The 23,189-nt window shown below is 38.8% G+C and overlaps 1 protein-coding gene and 2 pseudogenes across 1 annotated transcript in view; all 3 read left to right on the forward strand.

Moving 5' to 3' along the window:
- The window catches only part of ZCCHC4 (zinc finger CCHC-type containing 4), a 63,505-nt gene that overhangs the window by 35,975 nt on the left and 4,341 nt on the right, over nucleotides 1–23,189 (forward strand). Inside the window, exons 6-12 of the mRNA XM_003927487.3 lie at nucleotides 470–542; nucleotides 7,149–7,299; nucleotides 8,906–9,006; nucleotides 19,322–19,443; nucleotides 19,688–19,763; nucleotides 21,924–21,975; nucleotides 22,476–22,620. Of these exons, the coding sequence (XP_003927536.2) occupies nucleotides 470–542; nucleotides 7,149–7,299; nucleotides 8,906–9,006; nucleotides 19,322–19,443; nucleotides 19,688–19,763; nucleotides 21,924–21,975; nucleotides 22,476–22,620 (720 nt within the window). The remainder of the gene's footprint in view (nucleotides 1–469; nucleotides 543–7,148; nucleotides 7,300–8,905; nucleotides 9,007–19,321; nucleotides 19,444–19,687; nucleotides 19,764–21,923; nucleotides 21,976–22,475; nucleotides 22,621–23,189) is intronic.
- Nucleotides 1,865–1,983, forward strand: LOC120363823 (small nucleolar RNA SNORA40; annotated as a pseudogene).
- On the forward strand, nucleotides 2,542–2,619 carry LOC120363822 (small nucleolar RNA SNORA40; annotated as a pseudogene).

The raw sequence follows: 23,189 nt of genomic DNA on the forward strand, positions 1-23,189 counted from the left end.
TGCTGAAATTACAGGTGTCAACCACTGTGTCCAGCCTGTATTAAATACTTTTTTAAAAAATCCCCTCAGAAGAAAATAAATGAACAGGTTGTTGAGCAGAAATGTTGATTTATATCCTCCTTGAAATTATTAACCATGAGGGATATGTCTTAATTGCCAACCCACTGCAAGCTTAAATTGCATAATCATCTGTCAGTAACTGAATGTTTATGTATAATCTTCTGGTACATATGAACATGTGTTTTTTATATACGAGTATTCTGTTAATTAACCATGGGAAAATGACTTAAATTTATTTATTCACTGTTACAGATTCCCTGAAATTTTTGGAAATTATTCTTTATTTCAAAAAACTAAAGAATGATGAAGTTTTTAAATTAAAGGGGTGATTTTATAGTTTTAAAATTTAGTTTATATTTGCTTACTCTATAGATGTGACTGGGCAAATAACTCTATAATTATTTTACAGGTATTCACAGTTTTACATGGAAGATAGCTTTTGCCATTATAATATGTTTAACCATCATTTCTTTGATGGAAAGGTAAGAGTTGCGACCATTATCTCATTGTTCTCTTATTGTGGAATAACAAATTTCAGAGTGCCTTCTTTGTTCTTTCTCTAAATTCCCTCAAGGTCAAATTGCGGCTGTTCTACCATTTATTGATATTTAGTTTTATTCTTTCATTGTTTATTGAGCACCTAGAAGTGATTTTATTATTCCCTTGTTATGACTTTTCACTACTTTTTGGATGAAGGCCCACATTCTTAGAAGGCCCGTGGGCTCTGTGTGATCTGACCCCGATTTCCACTCTAGCCTCCCCTCTCCCTGTTTCCCCTTTGCTGTCTGTACTCAGGGCACAGGGCTTTCATCTGGAACTGGTCAGATGTCTTTCCACCACAGTGAAGACCCATGCTGTTCCTGCTGGTTTCTGCTATCTTTTTGCATTGATAACTCCACTCATCCTTTAGAACTTTGTTCCAAATCACTTCTAGCCTCGCCCGACTCCAACTCCCCAAAGGGTCAGGTTCTCCTTTGTAGACTTACCACAGTGTGATTAAATGCATGTGTCAGGGCTGGGGGTGTATGGAAGATCTTGCTTCCTTTCTCTCACTTTTTCTGTGAACCTAAAACTGCTCTGAGAAAAAAAAGGGTGGGGGTGGGGAGGTTCTTAAAAAAAAAAAAAAGACAACAGCTTAAAAAAAGCTTTTTTCAATATGATGTTAATAATGTCACTGAGAATAAACAGCATAGCAGAGCTGATACATTTAATTTGAGCTCTTCATCAGGCCTATTATAAAATAAAATCTGTAAGCAGCCAAGTAATCACACCTGCTAGGACACTGGCCAGAATTATTTTGAAATGATCAAGACACCTTGTAGCATACCCATAGATATATGCATACATGTCAATTTTGTAAAAATTGTGGACCATACTTACTAGATATTGTGCTTTGAGATCCTAACTAAGGATAGGATAAAAACCAAGCAAGACTTTAAAAGTCAGCATTCAGAAAATGAAAACAAATAGGAAATTGTTGGTTGGGATTGAAAAATGAGTCCCCTGATTTAGTAAGTATAGCACTCCTTCCATTTGAATCAGTTTAGCATTGGGATATATATTAATATTTTTCAGCTGTGAAGCCATTAAAAACCAGGTATTGAAATAAACAGCAGTTATAATTAGATGAATTTCAGCTGTTTTCCAAAGAGTTTATGTGGTTGGTAATCACTAGGATTTGAGAACTGATTAGATGAATGTGAAGGAAAGTGGGAGTTGAAAGTCACTTGCCAGTGGATGATGAGGGACTTCTCAGCTGGGACAGTGGCAGTGAGAAAAGGAGAGGAAAGAACTGGATTATCACTGCACTTATGTATGTTTCTGTTTAACTTGTGGACAAAGACTTATGGATAGGTGCAAAAAATAAATCCTCTTGGCCAGGCACGGTGGCTCACGCCTGTAATCCCAGCACATTGGGAGGCTGAGGCAGGCAGATCACGAGTTCAAGAGATTGAGACCATCCTGGCCAACATGGTGAAACCCCATCTCTACTAAAAAGCTACAAAAATTAGCTGGGCTGCCGGGCGCAGTGGCTCAAGCCTGTAATCCCAGCACTTTGGGAGGCCGAGGCGGGTGGATCACGAGGTCGAGAGATCGAGACCATCCTGGTCAACATGGTGAAACCCCGTCTTTACTAAAAATACAAAAAATTAGCTGGGCATGGTGGTGCATGCCTGTAATCCCAGCTACTCAGGAGGCTGAGGCAGGAGAATTGCTTGAACCCAGGAGGCGGAGGTTGCGGTGAGCCGAGATCGCGCCATTGCACTCCAGCCTGGGTAACAAGAGCGAAACTCCGTCTCAAAAAAAAAAAAAAAATTAGCTGGGCATGGTGGTGCGTGCCTGTAGTCCCAGCTACTCGGGAGGCTGAGGCAGGAGAATTGCTGAACTCGGGAGGTAGAGGTTGCAGTGAGCCGATATCACGCCACTGCACTCCAGCCTGACGCCTGACAACAGAACGAGACTCTGTCTCAAAAAATAAAATAAAATAAAATAAATCCTCTTTTGTAATCCAGAACTCATTGTTCAGTATGAGTTTTGTTATATATAGGAAGAGATTTTATGATACCTGAGACAGTTAACTGATGGGAGTATTGATAGTCCTAAAAGTTGGTTCCAAGCCAGGTGCAGTGGTGCAAGTTTACAATCCCCGCACTGAGGTGGGAGTATTGCTTGAAGCCAGGAGTTCAAGACCAGCCGAGGCAAGAAAGTAACAAACACCTCATCTGCACAAAAATTTAAAAATTAGCTGGATATTTGGGCATGTGCCTGTACTTGCAACTACTCAGGAAGGGGAGGTTGAGGCCAAAGGGTTGAACCCAGGAGTTGGAGGCTGCACTGAGCTTTGATGGCACCAGTGTACTCCAGCCTGGGTAACAAAGACAGACCCTTTCTCTTAATTAAAAAAGATTAATTCTAGGAATGTAAATAGTTAAACAGCATGGGATATGAGGGAAATCCTCAGCAGGATTAATTTTGCATTCCAATTTCACATTGACTTGATATATAAGATGGCTTTTTGTTTTAAAGGCTTTTATCTCGAGAACATGATGTCTGGAGTTAAAGGTATTGTCATATTTCCACACATCTGTACTATCCTTGAGTGTCATTACTTAGGAATGAGTATGATTTGAACTCATTCATGTTAAGAGAGGGTACTAAATTGAGAACCAGGCAAATCCACCACCTACAGCAAAAGCGACCCTAAAGTAAATTGGTTGAAGAAATTAGATCCCAAAGATACTTGGTGAATTTTGAAGTCTTCATCAGTATATCCATATTAAAAGGAGATGACAGAAGCCAAAATAAAAGAATTATGGGCTGACAGGACAACTGGATTAAAATAAGCATCAGTTTCATTAAAAAGGGCTAACTTGACGATAAATCTTTTCACTCGAATTCTTTAGAGGATTTAAAGTGATCTTGATGGACAGTGGAAGAAAGCACAACCTGGAATTCCTTGAATAAAAATTTATTGACTTTAAATAATTTTGGCTAATGTTACACATATACAATTATTTAAAAAAAAAAAAAGCAAAATTCTAAGGGCTGATATCCAGAATTGACAAAGAACTAAAACAGGTTTACAAGAAAAAAACAAACAAGTCCATTCAAATGTGGGCAAAGGATATGAACAGATACTTTACAAAAGAAGACATACATGAGGCCAACAAACATATGAAAAAATGCTCATCATCACTGGTCATCAGAGAAATGCAAATCAAAACTACATTGAGATACCATCTCACGCCAGTCAGAATAGTGATCATTAAAAAATCTGGAGACAACAGATGCTGGAGAGGATGTGGAGAAATAGGAACCTTTTACACTGTTGATAGGAGTGTAAATTAATTCAACCATTGTGGAAGACAGTGTGGCAATTCCTCAAGGACCTAGAAATAGAAATTCCATTTGACCCAGCAATCCCATTACTGGGTATATATCCAAAGGATTATAAATCATTCTACTATAAGGACACGTGCACACGAATGTTCATTGCAGCACCATTTATAATAGCAAAGACTTGGAACCAACCCAAATGCCCACTGATGATAGACTGGACAGGGAAAATGTGGCACATATACCCCATGGAATACTATGCAGCCATAAAAAGCAATGAGTTCGTGTCCTTTGTAGGGACATGGATGAATCTGGAAACCATCATTCTCAGCAAACTGACACAAGAGCAGAAAATCAAACACCGCATGTTCTCACTCATAGGCGGGTGTTGAACAATGAGAACACATGGACACAGGGAGGGGAGCACTACACACTGGGGTCTGTTGGGGGGAAATAGGGGAGGGACAGCAGGGGGTGGGGAGTTGGGAGAGATAGCATGGGGAGAAATGCCAGATACAGGTGATGGGGAGGAAGGCAGCAATCACACTGCCACGAGTGTATCTATGCAGCAATCTTGCATGTTCTTCACATGTACCCCAAAACATAAAATGCAATTTAAAAAAAAATTAAATTTTAGATCTCATGTCAAAAAAAAAAAAAAAACTCTAAAAAAACGGGTTGTCTAGGCAGTCAGAAGACTCTACTGAGGGAGAAGTCCAAGCTGACTTGGTAGAATGGCCTGGATTTGTATTTTTCTTCCAGACAGAGGGAAGCAAAGTTTGGAAATGTGGAGTTTGTGGGGCTGGTGGGATATTGATGTATCCAGCATGACCACTTGAAACCACAGGGCCTTGCCCTTGGTGAGGTCAGGGCTGTGATGTAGAGATGAGGAGGTCATCGAGTTTGTATTACTTGATGCTACAGTAGTGAGTTAGGGTTTTCTTGTTGTCTATTTTAATCCCATGCTATGATTTTGCTTTTTATTTTGAACAATAAAGACAAAATAAGGATAAAATTACATTTATGTTGGCTAGCAGTTACGTAACAGTTGGCAATATTTTATATTTTTAAAGAGTAACAGGTAATTAGCCTTTTTCTTGGAAATGCTTTGAAGCTTATAGAAAGTGTGTAGCATTACCTTAAACATTTCTAGGATAATGGTTGGAATAAGCTGCCCAGATTGAGTTCCACTTTATCTTCCCTGAAGAAAAGAGTCGTTCAACTCAGGCTTTCCTTACTCCGTATTTCAGCAGCAGCCTCTAAATAGCGCTGCAACTGTAGAGATTGATCTGCGGAAACCCATTGTTTTAATGATTTTACTATCTTCCCTTTTTCTGCCTACTCCTGGAGTCAAGCTTTTCACTAGAGATTTACCATCCACTAATCAATCACTAAGTATTTAAGTGTCAGCTCAGTGCCTGTGAGGCTGTCCAGGGATGCTTAGAAGAATAGAAGACTCTGTTAGTGCACCTCAGCACTTTACAGTCCGCTAGATTAAAAGCAGGAGTTCCCCACACAGAATTTCTTATTGCAAATCATATATCTTTAAAAAATGCCTTCTACCTTAATGGCAGAGGGGGTTAAAGTATGTAAAGAGGATGGCTAATTAAATTGCCGGGCACTTTTTAAATGATAACTGAGATAAAGGAAAAAGTAAGGTGACTGTCAACATTGGTGATAAGCAAGTATCTGTTTCCCATAGGAGGTCGTCATTAAGACCATCAGCAACTCCTGTTGGACTATGATGCCATTGATTCTTACCTGGAAGAAAAATATGCTTTAAAAATATTTTCGAAGTTAGGTTAGGAGTTAGACATCATTGACATATAATTTCTCTTTTCTGCTTTTAAATCTAAGGAGTTTGAAGATTTCAATATCATCATCTGAAAGTCCTTGTTCATGTAAGCAGGTTAAGGAAGTGCAGACAGCACTTGAAAAATGATTAACCTTCTTGACAAGTCATCCTCTGCTGTAGGAGTTCCAGTAGGAAATTAATGAAGACACTCCTGGGGAAAAAGGTTTTCCTCTCATCAGTGGGGTCTTCTAAAATGATTTAGCAGTAGAACAAAATATAGTTTATTAGCAAGTACATATAAGCTTATTAAAGTTTAAAATGCCATTAAATTTTAAAATCTCATGTCGTTTTGTATACTATGTTGACTTATTTTGGTAGATGAGTACAGTCAGCTCTCCTCATCTGTGGGTTCCACATCTGTGGATTCAACCAACTGCAGATCAAAAATATTAAAAGAGAAAAAAAGGATGGTGGTGACCGTACTGAACATGTACACTTTTTTCTGATTATTAATTCCCTTAACCATAGAGTCTAAGAACTATTTGTATATAATTTACATTGTATTAGGTATTATAAGTAATCTAGAGACGATTTAAAGTATATAGGAGGATGTGTATAGGTTATGTGTAATGCTACAAATTTTATATCAGGGACTCCAGCACCTGCAGGTTTTGGTATATGCGGGGGTCTGGGAACCAGTCCCTCAGGGATACCAAGGGGCTGTACTTGAAAGCTTCTTGCAAGTCAGTTGACTGGAGATACTGTTATATGATATCTCTTAATAACTTCACCCATAGCAAAAACCGTTAAATAGCCTTGTTAATGTTTACTTTGCAGTTACTCAGAAAGCTGAAAGTAACCTTTGGGAAAATGTGTTAATAGCATGGTTTCATGGACCAGATAAGCTTTGTTGTTTGTGAACTTTCATTTCTTACTGACTTACAGTGCATGTTCAAATATGTCTGCCTGATACTCAAAAGCATGTGCATGTTTAACTGTCAATTTGTGGCTGTTATTAAACTGAACTCATGGCACTGGACAGACCAGACAGGAAGACAATGGCTTACTCCTCCTTGTGTCCCAAGTGCTTAGCACCATCCCAGCTTCTGTTTGCTGAATTGAATTTAACATTTTAGATAGTTTTCATGGGTAATGAGTTTCTTTTAGGACACTAAATTTAGCCTTTTAATTTAACCATTTGAAATGTGTAGTCTTCTGATAGTGATGGTGTTTGAATTTGCAATTTTAAAAACCTGCTTATCAAGAAAACCAAAGATAAAATCTTACAGGGGCTAAGAGAGGCTTCAGCATGTCACTGAGGGATGCTGTGGAGGCAAGATGACTTGGTAAAGTTTCCAGGATTAAGAGTGAGACTGAGTCTAATGCATTCTCCTCCAAACAGGATGAAGCGCCTCTCTCTCGTCCTAATTTAGAAATGAATTTTTATTTGTTCCAGACTGCCCTTGAAGTATGCAGAGCATTTTTACAGGAAGATAAAGGCGAAGGAGTCATTATGGTGACAGATCCTCCATTTGGTGGCTTGGTTGAACCTCTGGCTATTACATTCAAGAAGTTAATTGCTATGTGGAAAGAAGGTCAAAGCCAAGGTGTATAATTTATTACTGCAAAATAAACATGTATCTATGTATCTATTTCCTGTCAAATATTAGCTGAGCTCAGTGAATCAGAGCACTGATAGAATATACATGTCTTGAGTTCTCTTAACAAACTTATTTGATGTTGAAGCAGACTTCATTGTCATTATATACTCTGTATTATTCCAGTCGTGGGGTTTTTTTTAATGGCTTATAGGTAAAATACTGTGTTTTTGATGGGGATAATGGGACATTATGCAGAAGAGCAGGAACTGTTATCATTCATTCATAAATACTTACTGAGTGGCCACTGTGCGCCAGGTACTGTTTAGGTACTAAGAATAGTGTCTAGGTACTAGGTACTGTGTGCCCTGTGGACCTTACATTGCCTGTACCTAAAGCCTTGCCCAGAATTTCTAAGAGGCACTCAACCTGAGTTCCAGGATTCTATGCTTTGCCAGGATTCGAGTTTGGAGGTTGGACATCCCATAGACTGATCATGGTTATAAGTGACACAGATTCCCAGCCCTAGAGCTGGGTTAGTGGCTGGGGGTTATTATTCAGTTTAAAGCGGCTTAGGACTTCAAAGTATTTTACATAATTATCTTAATTAGTTGGTACATTCATTTTTTATAAATATTTTCCAGCTTGCAAGTTGATAAGTTTGTTAGAATGTCAGGAATTTTGTGATCAGGCTTCTCCACTAATTGTGCTTTGGGAGACAGAATGCAAATGAAATCTATAATGTGACTTATATGGTTAAGTATTTCACTTATTTGCCGTTTTTAAGTACCCTAATTAGAGTGGATAAAATCAATGTCATTGGGGAAGCAATAAAGAGCTTTTGTGGGCTTGAATTCCTCTTCTGCCACTTACTAGCTGCATGGACGGCTTTAGTTTCCCTATCTGTAGAATGGGATAATGTCTAATTCTAGGGATTATTGTAAGGAGACGGTACATAGAAAGTACTTATTATAGCTTAGTGTAAACATTATGATTAGGCTTCCCTCTGATTAAGGCTTTTCAGCCTGTTGGAGTTTTAGCTGTAATAGAGCTTACACTAATCTTTGATAAGAACTATTCACAAAGTACCTACCCTATACTAGGTGCTTTGTAAGTAATAGCTGTGTTCCCTTTCTATCACAAAAACTAATTTTGGTAAAACTGTTTTTAAGAATTTTCCATGATTCAGAAAAGATTGATTCATCCTTGGAAACTAAGATAATGAGTTGTGGCAGAGCTGGGATTCACACCCAAGGCTACTGTCTTCTAGTCCAGAGGTCCTTCCACTATATCATGACTACCTTTGTCAAAAATGACACTCCTTTTCTATTTTCAACTTTTTAGGTAATATCTTTGCCTTACCTAGACAGTAGTAATATACATGTAAACGTTACTTTTACATACTCTTAGTAGCTATGTTTCTGTATAAAGGAATATTTCCACCGACTTTTGGGAATAGTCAGGTTTGAAATGGCAGTCTGGTTAACATTTTCTGTTTTTGTATGAGATTTAAATATGTTGAATCATTGCAGTTTCTCATGCTAGCAGAAGTTTTTCTATTGTAGCTATTTTTTCATTAATTTACTATTATTTTTCCCTTTTTGTGATCTATTAGATGACAGTGACAAAGAACTACCCATTTTCTGGATTTTCCCCTATTTTTTTGAATCTCGAATTTGTCAGTTTTTTCCAAGCTTCCGGATGCTGGATTACCAGGTAGAGTACATTTTCTATTTGCTGGCATGGTTGGGGAATGGAGATTCTACTTGAATACTCGTAAGACTACCCATTGATTTTAGTAAATTAAAATACAATGAGCTGTATTAAACACTAAAATTATACCATATACAGCTCAGTCCAGTGGTTCCGAAATATCTGTAATCCCTAGGGTGCTTGTAGAAAATACAGATTGAGTACCAAAATGAACCCACTAAATCAGAAGTAGAGGACAAAGCCCCGAGAAAAAATATCTCACCAAGCTCCTTGGGTGATTCTAAGTGTGCTAGGTTTTAGAGCGGCTGATTTAATCTTTTGTCATCACTGGGAGATTTTGCAGTCCCAGGATCATCATTATGAACATTGGTTTGCTCTGTTCAGAGCATAAAGAAAGGCAAATCACCTTTCTGGTTGGTGGAACGCCATGTATACTTTACTGTGCCATGGATACTTGACCAGGATGTCAGGAGTGTCGGAGAAGGCAGAGACGGTTCTGCGTGAATGTGTTGATTCCGGGAGGAAGTTACTGGAGTGCGTAGACTTCCTCCTTCACAGCAATGCCTGTGGAATTTTCCCCATGCCTGAAATGAGGATGAGGCTGCCGTCCACAGTAGCTCTACCAGTTCCTTTAAGTTCATTTTGCTTTAAACTCCACTTTCCTGTATCTTTTCCTTGTATTTGAAGTTAACCCTGTTGCCATCACCATGTATGGTCTTCAGGCAGGTACTGCTTCCTTTTTTTGTTTTTTGTTTTTTTTTTTTTTTTTTTTTTTTTGAGACAGAATCTCACTCTGTCACCCAGGCTGGAGTACAACAGTGTAATCTCAGTGCCCTGCAACCTCTGCCTCCCAGGTTCAGGTGATTCTCATGCCTCAGCCTCCCAAGTAGCTGGAACTACAGGTGTGTGCCACCATGCCAAGTTAATTTTTTTTTTCCTGTATTTTAGTAGAGACAGGGTTTTGCCATGTTGGCCAGGCTGGTGTTGAACTCATGGCCTCAAGTGATCTGTCCACCTCAGCCTCTCCAAGTGCTGGATTATAGGCGTGAACCATTGCACCCAGCCTGCTTCCTTTTTTTGTAAGAGTTTTCTATTCGAGTTTCCTGGATAATTGACTAGCCTCTGATTAAGGCAGAGTTTTAGCCATAAATGTCTTCACTCGCTGTGGCAAGCTAGCACTTGGTTCTAATCTTTCTAATCTTGAAGGCATATACCATTATGAAAATTATTTTAAAATTCTTAAAGAAAGTGTTACCAAAACTTAGGGCAAGTTGTGATTCCACCCAAACAGCAGACACTATACTTTCAAAGTGTTCACTTTTAATCTTTTTTTAAAGCACTTTTTACATATTTGTAATCATAGAAGACAATGTTGAATTCTGCTTTTTCCCAGTGTCTTATAAGTATACATTTTTAAACATAGCTACATAATCTTTATGCTTTAATAACTTTAAATTATTTCATTAACAGGCTATATTATTATTCCCTTATTTTTGGACTATAGGTTGTTTTTACCTTTTAAGGTGCTATAAATAACACTGCTATAAACACCTTTTATGGTTATAATTTTTTCATGTTTTACATAACTTGCTTAAAATAGATTTCCAAACCTAGGTTACTTTATCAAATGTGATGGACCTTTTTATGGCTATTGAACAGTATTAACAGGTTTTGTTCTAAAAGTGTGTAGCACAGGCCATTTTAAACTTGACTTCTTGAGCTCTGCTTTGGGCAAAATTTACGCCGTAAGTCTTCTCAGAGCCCATTTAACTCCGATTTTAGGGCATCAAGTTTTCGGTTACTTGTCTGAGCGTTGCTCCTGGTATTGACATTTGCAATGCAGAGATAGCTGACATATTCTAAAGATGTTAACTGCGTAAACTGGTTCTACTTGTCGGCAGCATCTACTGCCTTTGGCAGTGGATAATCATATGTTTGGCACACGGTAGGTACCATGTATATGTCAGATGGATAATTGAATGAAAAAGCATGAACCCTGGAGTCAAAAAGGATCTGAGTTTTCATCCTGGTTCTGGCACTTACTTAACCTCTCTGAAGCTTATCTTACCTGTTAAATGAGCGTGGCAATCATGTATCTGTCTCTTAAGGTTTTAAGGATTTTATGAAATAATGCATGAAAACGTTTAGCTCTGTCCTTAAGACGCAGAAAGTGTTAAGTTTCGGTTCTTGCTGATGGCGTTGTCACCATCACTGCCACTGTCATCATTCAGATAGTCCTGGGGTAGGGATAAAACTCTTTCTCAGGTCCTTTTTTGATACATCTGAGACATTGAAATTGCATAATTATGTAAATTGGTACAAAAGTAATTGTGGTTTTTGCCATTCCTTTTAATGGCTCATTAACAAGCAATGTTATTATTCCCCTCTTTTTGGACTATAGGTTATTTCACCATCTGTAGTACTTATAAGGTACTACAAATACTACTACTATAAACATCTTTTATGTTTATAATTGTTTCATTTTTTTTTACATAACTTGCTTAAAATAGATTTCCAAAACTGAGGTTACATTCCTTTTAATGGCAAAAACTGCAATTACTTTGTCACCAACCTAATAATTTGTGCCCTTAGAAAACTATTGCATCCACATTTAGAGAAGATGGTTTTTTTTCACTATGGGCAAGAGTATGAAATTGTGAGAGGGCAAAAGAAGACAGATCCAGAATAGAGCAGAGGAGAGAGGCAACTGTGAATAACAAGCTGTCACTTGTTAGGCAGTCTGTGTTACTAGGAAGAACTTTTGGAAATATTAGGGTTATAGTTTTGAGAAATAGTTGCAAGGTCCAAGCTTGTGGACAGTAATTATATGCTTTAGTGTATCGATGAAGAAAGGTTCTGATTAGGTCATATATGTCTGGCAGGCTAAAAAGCAGTCTTCTCAATAAAGAGAAAGCCAACCTTTGGAAAGAAAAATGAGAATAAAATCTAAGACAAAGCAAATGTGTTTTTCATGATTCCTGCCAGAGGGAAGAACAGTATACATGCTCATGTTAGAGAAACTGATTTTCCCATATCTCCTCATGTATTTGTAAACATTATTTGATGGACGTTCTTTGACAGTTTTTCTATTTTTTGAAAATTTCTCTGGACCTGTTATTCCTTTCTGAGCATTTTGCTTTCTTCCTTTTGTTATTTTAGCTTCATTATTATTATTTTTTTTAATATAGAGATGGGGTCTCTCTATGTTGCCCAGGCTGGTCTCAAACTGGGCTCAAGCAATCCTCTCACCTCAGCCCTCCCAAACTGCTGGGATTACAGGTGTGAGCCACCACTCCTGGCCTAACTTTATTTTGTGGTACTTTTTTTTCTTTTATATTAGCCTTCATTGAATGAAAACTTTGAGTCTCATCTCCTCCTTCATATATCTTTTCCTACAGACCTTGATTAGGCTTTTTTTTTCTTTTTTGGACATCACCTGAGATGATTATAAGTCCCTAAACCACAGTGCAGTAAAAAACCCCAAATCACTACATCTCTTTTTTGGAAATACTTTCCAGGTAAGAGGAAGGCAGAAATGCTGAAATCTTCATAAAACATAAATTATGTAGACTCTTCAGTGATTAAGCACTCTAAGAATACGGAATGTAATAGTCATCAAAGACCTGGCAAACCAAGGGTTTTATTAACGGCAGATTAGAAAGGAAGGATAAGGAAGGATGTGATGATAAAAAGAAACTCTGATTTAGAGTTAGGAGAAGTCTGAGTCCTGGCACTGCCTTTTCGAGGCTAGCTAATCTTGGGAGAAGTCACTTTATCTTTCCAGGTTCTGTTTCCTTACCTATAAAATAAAACGATTGAACCAGAAAAAGAGGTGGCAGATAACTTTCTCTTTTGGTACTAAGCCTGATAAATTGCCAGTGATTTTCTGGAGAATTTGTTGAGAATACCAGGCTCGGTAGCAAAGAGTAATGTCATTAGTGATGTCTGCTATGGAGCTGGGGTCAGGAAGTGGTGGCGTTCATGTCCTGAATTTTCTGTATCTGAATTAGATGGTCTCACATCCCTTCCACCTGGGACATTCTCCTCTCTCTTGTTTCTACTTAATATGGGACACTTTTCTGGGGGTATTAAAAGTATAGCTCTTTGCTTTTGTCAAAGCTACCCTTTTTAAACATCAGCCTTTCAGGACACTGTGTTTTTCAAGATTAGTTTCACAGTCAGAAGTGAAGATATTTTAGTTGCAATTTCTGGGAAATATTGCAGATTAAAAGATGGTTACCAGAATTCTTAAAATTTAACGTATAATCATAAAACATTTAGTGGGTTTGAAGTAAAAAGAAATATAAGATGTACACATGTTAATTTTAAATAAGAGGCTATGGGATTTAGGGACTATGAAAAACTTTACTGCTGTGATAGAAGCTGCTTGCTGGAGCAGAAGAAGGTACTGAGGACCTTCTGTGTCTACTGAAATCCAGTATAATACAATCCTTAGGGAGTTATGGAAATGCAGGTACTCTGTTTTATATAATCTTTCTTTCCTGGCATGACACATGGAACACAGTAGGCACAAAATAAATGTTGACTTGGATGTCTTAGTCTCCATTGAACTAGTTTCAGTCTCATGTTATGGAAGACATTTGCAAATAGATAAAATTAAAAGTTAGGAATTGCAGAGATTTTGTGCTTTCCCTCATTTCTATACAGTACTTCATCACATTAATCAGTTCCATGGGAGAAATTTTCTATTTGAAAATGCCTCTCATCATCATTGTGAGTGAAATGTCAGGGATAATGATGGGAAAATGGTGTATCAGCTCCACTACTAGTGATAGGCAATTTGCAAAATTGTGTTTGCTTTACAGCACTTCCATAGGAGGTTTATTTGTGTGGCTGAAGCTATGAAATATGGATGTATGTTAGAGGTACATTAATTTACTCTAGCAGCATGCATTTTACATACCATATGTTTATAGTTAATTAGCACAACAAACCCGCATTTAAAAATAATAATAATCTCAATTAGGTTATGCAAAATCAAGCAATCAGCCACCTTCCTGACACATGCATTCTCTGACTCCTTGGGTAACCATAAAGAAATTGTTCCTTTTTTTTCCCTCTCTTCCATCTGCTATCTAGTATATTGCATAGAATATTCCATGTACTAGAAATCTTTCTAAAATATTATTCTCCAACATTTGAAAAGCTTTATATGATTCTCTTGGGAAGAATTTTTTTCTTATGATACTCATAAATGTTCAAAATACCTTTGTTGAGTTTAATAAGGTCCTATATATTTATTGAGTACACAGAGGAGTGCATTAGGGGGAAAGTTGTGAATTTACATGATTTTAAGAGAAAATGACTTACAGTACTATTTTGAGGTGATTTTGTAGTAAAATCCATTTTTGTACCTTAGCCTCTAATAGATAAAATATATTCATAGAATTTTCAGAGTTAGAAAGAAACAGAGGTAACCTAGACTGACTTCCCAACATAATAATCCTCTCCACTAAATTCATGACCAGCCGTCATCCAGCCTCACTTGAATGCTTCCAGTGAGCAGAGGCCTACAGCCTTAGAAGGCAATGCAATTTATTTAATAGCTCTAATCGTTAGAAAATTTTCTCATATGGAGATAAAATATGCTCCCCATTAACTTCCAACCATTGGTCCTAGTTCTGTTCTCTGAAGCAATAAAGGATAAGTCCAATTTCTATTCCATATGACACCCCTTCGGTTACAGACTAGCTATCAGATCCTCCCTGTCATCTCTTTTCTGGATAAATATCCCCAATTTGTTAAACTATAAATTCTGTTCATTCCCATTATTTTTCAAAGAAATGAACTAGTTTTTTATCAATGTCTCTTTTGAAATGTAGTGACTGAACGTGAGGCTTCAAATGTGATCTACCCTGAAAGTTTCCTTGGTGTGATGCTGTACTTCCAAACAGGCCAACTGTGAATCCATGCCAGCCTTTACATAGTTATGCTGGACCGCAGAATCACCATACTGACAGGCAGAAACCCTTAGGGGCTTTTCCACACTGTCCCTTGGGTCTCCTCATCCTGTGCTACAGTGTACTTCATTTTTCCCGGTGCTGAAGCTTAGCCTTAAACTAGACAGGGCTGGAGAAGAAGCCTAGGAATTTCTCCGTAAAGTCATCTCTTTCCCTTGTCCTCAATTTCTTCCATTTTTGTGATTCACTTATTAAATAGCCAGCTTACGAGCCAGTTTTATCATAAGTTCTTGTGTATTCTTGTTTATAATAGAAACAATTTGGTACATAACCTATTTGAATGTCGAGCCTACCTGTACTGACCTCATAAAAAAACCTCATGGCATTCTCGTGGATAATCGAAAGCAGTGGTTCTCACACTTCAGTGTGCCAGGAGGGCTTGTTAAAACACAGATCACTTGGCCCCACACCCAGAGTTTCTGATTTATTAGGGCCTAGGTGAGGTGAGAATTTGCATTCCTAATAAGATCCCAGGTGACACTGACATTGCGGATCCAGACACCACACTTTGAGAGCTACTGACAAAGAAAGATGGATTTAGTGGCCAGGTGGATTCATAGCAGTCTTAAAACCAAATCGAGAATGCGTGTGGATAATAGTTTGGAGGAGGAGACTGAAGCAAGAACCTAATAGAAGTCATGCTGGTTCACTTCAGTGTGCTTTCAAGATAATCTGCTGAAACTAAAGGCTGAGTTAGGGACCTTGAGGAGAGAGGTACATGTTTGAAATGGTCACTGTGGGGAGAACAACTATAATTGTGAACCTGTGTCTTCATCTCCATTTTTCTACCTTATGCCAGGCCTTGAATAAGTACTTAACATACATTATCTCATTGAATCCTCACCGCAACTTTAAGTACTGGTACCCTTCTGTTACATAACATGACACAGAGCAGATTTCACACACAAAATGGGAAGTCCCAACCAAACCAGCACACATCTTCAATGGCTGAATTTTTTAAAGCCAAAAGCCAAGTTACGGAATGCATAATAGACTTTCCTGTAAAGTCTGTTGCATTAGATAAAAGGTTAGAAAGTTCCTTTAATACTAGACAACATGAATTTGTCATAACAAATCTTACCTTTTTAATAATGAAATTTCACTGCTACAGAAGCTGTTGGTTAATAAGTAAACTCTTGCTCTTAAGAATTTCTTGTTAAATACTGTAAGGGAGATGGCTGCGCTTTAGTCAGGAGTAGGCTAAGGTGGCTTTCCAGTGCAGCATAACTCAGCGGGTTTGGAGCACGGGCCCATAACTCTGCACATTATGTAACCACACCATGTGAGGCGCATTAGGTGATCACCCATGTGAGCTCGTGCTTGGCTTGGAGCCACTATTGTCTGTAAAAGGTATAATTACCCTGCTAACACTGTGCATATGGCTTATGCCTGGGCCGGCTTGTGCCCAGGCTCGCTTGCACCCAGAGAGAGAGTAAAGCCATGTTGAAACTGCAATTCCTCGAGTGTTTTTCCAGTTACCTGGTACTGGTCTACCCACTCCCCTTGGTCCTCAGCTTGGGCTGAAACCTAACACTTGGCATGACAATTGGCATCATGAACAGGATACCGAGGAGAGTGAGCCTTTGTTCCCTGCTGATTCTGAGTCAACCATGTGGCCACAACATGGGTTATGGTGCCCAGTGGCAGCTGTACTGCTTGAATGGGCTCCGGTGGAAACCTGGGCAGGAGTAGTTGGGTCCCCCACAAGTGTGGAGAAGGTGCTGAAGCAGCTAGAAACACAGAGCCCTGAGAAGGAGCAAGCTTTTGCTAGCGGAATTGGATGAGTGTTTTTTGACTGTGCTAAGAGAAGTACACACCCAGTCCCTGAGCGGTGCAGTAGAGGCAAGGGCCCTCCAGGTACACATAGGGTGCCTGGAGGGCCAGCTACACAGCTCAGAAAAAGAGGTGGGGTGCCTGGAAGCCCAGCTACAGAGCTTGGAAGGGGAATTAGAGGCTGCTGTGGATGCAAGCCTGAGTCCATCATCTCAGCCAGAGACCCCCACTTGGTCTGATACCAAGGAGGCTGTCCATGGGATCAAGGGGTCCATGCTGTAAAGGGGAAGATGTGCCACCCACATGGGTTCCCCGAGTGGGAGAAAAGGGGGTCCCAATGAGTGACACACTCACAGATGTGAATAGATTTGATTTTGGCCAGAGTTGACCAAGAGAAAATTGATAAGCAGCCCAATGCAGTACTCTTAACTTTGTGGAGACAGTTGTCTCTGGAGCAGAAATTCCAGAAAATGCCCAAGCGGGAGAAGGATGTTGCTGTGCGACTTGGTCCCAGCCAGGTGCTCCAGCTCAAAGACTGTGCTGCAGACAGGCAGGGGTGAAAGTCTTTTCTGTTTGATGAGGGAACTGGCCAAGGTGCTCAGCTTGGGGAGACACTGGATGACTGGAGGCTGCATGTGAAATTAGCAATCCACTGGTCTCCCACCAATGCACAGCAAGTGCTGGTGCTGGTAGACACCAGTGCAGATACATTCTGGGGTTGGATATTTTACAGAGCTTGACAGCTGTGCTGTCCATCACGGACTTGATGGACCACTTAATGGAACTGGGACAGTACGGGCTAAAGCATTGTTTTGCAGAGAGCCTGGAATAGTTTGCCTTCATGGGAGGATGACGGTGGATTTTCACAGTGTTGCCGCAGGGTTTTATGCATGGCCCCACCATAAGTCATGGTCTTGTTAATGATGTTACACTAATCTCTGATTCCCTTGCAGATTTAGAAGTGGCATCACTCCCCTTACCTAAAATTAAGATTGTATGGCTGAGACCACCTTCCTGGCAGCCAAGAGGGCCATTTAGCAGGCATAAGCCCTAAGGATAGTTGACCAGGGCTGCCTGTTTGAGCTGGATGTGTATGTGGCCACAGATAGTTTTGGCTGGGGCCTGTAGCAGTGCATGAAGCGCTTGAGAGCACTGGTGGGTTTTTGGTCCCAGCTGTGGAAGGGAGCTGAGCCCCGGTGTTCATCGATAAAGAAGCAGTTCGCAACTCATTTGCTGCCCTTCAGGCTCATGAGAGCGTGGCAGGATGGGCTACAGTCATTGTGCATACAGTTTACCTGATAGTGTGATGGGTGCATTCATGGATAACTACCCACCCGGACTGGGACAGCACAGACATCCACTTTGGCAAAGTGTGGCACCTACTTGGAGCAACGGAGTATACTGAGTACAAGTCCCTCCAGCAGAGTTGCAGGAGGTCTTGGGGCCTGTAGTCCTAATGCAAGATAAGGCCATGGCCCCGAAGCAACCCTCCACCTTGAGCATCGCTGTTTAAGGAAGGGCATCCCCCCATTCCCGATGGGCATGGTACACAGATGGGCGTAGCCAAGGTGCTGCTGCTGCCTGGACTGCTGTTGCATTCCAACCTAGTACTGACACCATATGATTTGAAACCAGATATGGGCAAAGTAGCCAATGGGCTGAACTTAGAGCAGTGTGGATGGTGATCACTAAGGAGGTGACACCTATGGTAATCTGTACTGATAGCTGGACAGTTAACTACCTAGAAGTTACAAAGGTGACTAGTTGGTCACCAGGCCATGTGGCAGGACCTAGAGGAGGAAGGATGACCTTCTCCAACCAGGTATAGGGATGAAAGGTAACCTATCGTTGCCTGCCCCAACACCTTTAAAGGTAGGGGAACAAAAAAACTGGCTTAATGTATAAAGCAACATTGTGGTGATGTCCTTATGGGGTGGTTGTCCGCCATAACCTGGAGCTGTTGCTTTTTTATTGTTGATGTGTGTTATGAATTCAGGGCTCCAACCTATGGGCACGTGTCCCTGCCCAGAAGGCACCCTTGGCCAAGGGAGTGGAGTGTGAAGGAGTTGGCTGTGCTTTTGTCAGGAGTAAACCTACGTGGCTTTCCTGCACAGCATGACTCTTAACGGGTCTGGAGCGCAGTCACAGAATTCTGCACATTATGTAACCGTGCCATGTGAGGCGCATTAGGTGATCACCCACATGAGCTCGTGCTTGGCTTGGAGCCATTATTATCTGTAAAAGATAGAATTACCCTGCTAATGCTGTACATAACGGCCTGCACCCAGTTGGGCTTGAACCCACAGCTCACTCCCAGCCTTGCTCACACCCAGAGAGAGTAAAAGCCATGTTGAAACTGTCTACAATCCTCAAGTGTTATTCTAGCGACCCACCACTGGTCCACCCACTCCCCTCGGTCCTCAGCTTGGGCTGGAACCTGATACTTGGCATGACAATACTTTAACTCCTGTACTGGCATCAGCTTGTACATGTATTGGTTAAAAAATCCTAATGTTGACTAATTTGAGTAAATTTTCTTTCTGCTTTAATTTTTAACTTTCTAGGTAGATTATGATAATCATGCACTTTATAAACATGGAAAGACAGGTCGAAAACAGTCTCCTGTGCGTATTTTCACCAACATTCCACTCAACAAAATAATCCTTCCTACTGAAGAAGGGTACAGGTAAGATCACAGTGGAACTTTGAAGTACATGAGTCACTGAAAATGAAGTTACATATATCTGTCAGTAAAATGCTTTCAGTATTGAATTATGTTATTCTATTACTTTTAAATTAGGTCCATAATTTCATAATGAATTGAATTCAAATTGTACCCAGTTTTTGTAATGAGTGCTTTGTAAACTTTTATCTACTCTGTAAATCTCAATAAATATATGCAGCCTCTATCTCTGTCCTTTACTCTTTAGATTTTGCTCTTTGTGTCAACGATACGTTTCTCTAGAGAATCAGCACTGTGAGCACTGTAATTCCTGCCCATCCAAGGTATGATGTTCTTATAGAATGTGTTTTTACTGAGACATATTCATTTCATTTTAGTTTACTAGTTGTATTAGTTTTTAAATGTTATTTTGTTAATATGATTTGTCTTCATATGTATTATCATTTATTAATTATACTATAATACAACATTTTAAATTATAGCGTACAACAGGCTTTTAAAAACACTTAACTGCCTTCATCATCACCAACAGTTATTGGAATTCATCTTCATATGGTACGGTATGACTGCTAAAATTATCAGTGTTTCAAATAAGGCACTAAATGAATGCTCAATTATGGATATGTTGAGGGCAAAAGTATGGTGTTTCAAATAAGGCATTGAGCTATTAGGTACCATCGTCATTCTGATGAAATAATTAATAACATGCACTGTGCACTTTTAATATGCCAGACACTTTCCTAAGAGCTTTACGTGGATTAACTCACTTAATCCTCACAACAGCCTTATTAGGTACAGTTACTCGTGATTTTTTTACAGATGAAGACTGCAAAGGGACATACCTCCTATTTATTTATTTATTTAGATATTATTTTTTCTTAATAGACTTAGTTCTTTAGAGCAGATTTAGGTTAACAGCAAAATCAAGCAAAAGGTACAGATTCCTCATATGTCCCCTGCCCCACACATGCACATTCTCCCCAACTGTCAGCGTCTTCCACCAGAGGGGGGCATTTGTTACAGCTGATGGACCTGCGTTGATACATCATTAACACTTGGAGTCCATAGTTGACATTGGGTTCACTCTTGGTGTTTTACACTGTATGAAACATTACAGTGTCATACAGAGTGGTTTCACTGTTTTCACTAAAAATCTTTTGTGTTCCGCCTACTCATCATTCTTCCTGAAAGATATCTTTGGCTCCTACTATCTTTTTACCATCTCCATAGTTTTTCCTTTTCCAGAATGTCATACAGTTGGAATCATACCATATACAGCCTTTCAGATTGGCTTCTTTCACTTAGTGATAGGCATTAAACGTTCTTTCATGTCTTTTCACAGTTTGATAGCTCATTTTTTGTTAGCGCTGAATGATATTCCTTTGATGTACCACAATTTGTTTACTTACTCACCTACTGAAGGAAATCTTGGTTGTTTTCAAGTTTTGGCAATTACAAATAAACCTCCTAATTTTGTGGGAAGGCAGGATGACCCTTAAGCTGTTTTGTTTATTTTAACTAAATCTGGTCAGAAAGGGCCTGTGAAGTTTAGATTGGCTCATAAGCACAAATTATTCTCCAAAGAATAGGCTGCATTTATGTAAATATTAGAAAGTACATTTTTCATGATTATGTAATATTATATTTTCCATGATTATATAATATTACTGGTTATACTTGTTTTTAACAATGTTAATACATCTGATTGTTTATATTTAGTTTGTATTAGTTGAGACATGATGTGTATTCTACATTAAAACAAAATTATGCCCACATTGTATAGTTTAAAGTTGAGGAAAATGAACTTATTATTTAGAGATGCACAAAGGTGGTAAAAGGAAGCAAGAACAGGGAAATGACAATCACAAAAACTGAACAGGTGTTACTTGGAGGGAAAGGGAAGAATGCTGTGATTGAGTAGGGGCACGGGGGAGTTTCCAGAGGGCTGGTGGTATTCTTTCTTGACCTGGTGGGTTTCATCCATGTTTGCTTTATAATACTCACTAAATTGGGTATGTTTTATGCACTTTTTTAGATATTTTTTATTTCATAGTTTTAAAATTAATCAAACAGTAACCTATAATCTGTCTTTCTAAATTATGTAAAGTTCTCAAATATGAATTTCATTAAGGATTATACAGTATAGACACATAAAATTATGAATCATTAATTCTCTTGAAATTTTCATTTGAGTCCTTCTTTGTGCAGATTGAGTTGCTTGAACTGGAGTGGATTTTCAAGATGATTTAGATAAATCTCCTAGTTTTACAGTTAAGGAAATTGAGGCCCATCAAGGAGGCATTTGAGTTGAGTGGAGAAATGCATAAATTAAAATCAAAGTATTTAATTGTGAAGCCCAGAAAAGGCAGAAATAGGGAATGAATAATTTACACAGATTTTAATAAGACATTTTAATTTTTAATTGTAGAACTTGATTTTTAATAACAAATTAAATATGATTTTAATTTTTTTTTTTTTTGTAGGACGGAAGGAAGTGGAACCATTGCTTTCTCTGCAAAAAGTGTGTGAAGCCTTGTAAGTACTGATACTTAGTGTTTGAGATCCTATGAATACATTTTAGAGTTTTTCTCCATCTAAATAGGATTTTTCATTGGATTTATAAAGGAAAAAATAATCATTGTAGAGACTTGTAGTTTATTTGCTTTTTAATTTTATAGTTATCAACATGTATGTTCTGCCTGGTTCTGCCTTGATGACTGCTAACCTGTTTCAGTGTGGCATTTGGTTTTACTTATTTTAATAAGGCATTGTGTCACTCAGCCAGCCTCCATTGTAACAGTAACTGTCAGCTAATAACTCACTGGAGAAGGGCTGAAATTGTTGCCATTTCACAGAAAGAAGTTAGCTAGTTTATGTGGAGTTCTAACCTCTTCATTTAGCCAAACAAAAACTAGCTGTGCAACCTAGCCACAATTTTTCAAGTAAACACTGTTCGTATATCCTACCTTAAAGGTTAATAAGATGAAAAATTACATTACATGAACTTATTTTGAAACTTAATTTTTATTTTGCAGCCTGGATCCACTGTAGCATTTGCAATCACTGTGCTGTTCCAGACCATTCTTGCCAGGGCCCCAAAGATGGCTGCTTTATTTGTGGTGAACTGGATCATAAACGCAGTGCCTGTCCTAACATCGCTTCATCTAAAAGAGCTAACGAGTCAGTTGAATACTTTACTACAAAAATATATTCCCTCTGTGTTTTATACAGGGTAATCCACAAAAGCATGCAACATTCAGAGGATTTTGAAGTGCCAGGTTAATTGTCACTTTCAGTGTTATGTATTGGCTGCATAGATGGGCGGATGGAGGAGAGGAAGATGATTCAAAGAGCTTGCTTTCAAAGAGCTTACAGTTTTATAGCTTAGACATGAAAATAACCAAAATATGAGTTAGAAAAAAAATTTACATCTCATTAGCTTTACGTCTCATGTGTAAAGTTTTAGGGGGTGACAGTTCATGCTTTATTGAAGGACATGGTATTTAAGTCAGGCTTTGAGGGACAGATCAGATATAGACACAGGATGGGAGGAAAGGCTAGAGAAGGCATTTCAGATTGAATAGCAAGTACTTCCACAGTAGGCAAATTGTAGAAAGTTAATTCTTTATATCAGATTTTAAGAAAAATATTTAGACATGCTTACTTAAGTATCTGAAATTTTTATTACTATTTTTTCTGTAATTATTTTCATGTCTCTTACCAATATTTGATTACAGCTGTGAATTACA

This window comes from Saimiri boliviensis, chromosome 3 (assembly GCF_048565385.1).
Source record: "Saimiri boliviensis isolate mSaiBol1 chromosome 3, mSaiBol1.pri, whole genome shotgun sequence".
NCBI lineage: Eukaryota > Metazoa > Chordata > Mammalia > Primates > Cebidae > Saimiri > Saimiri boliviensis.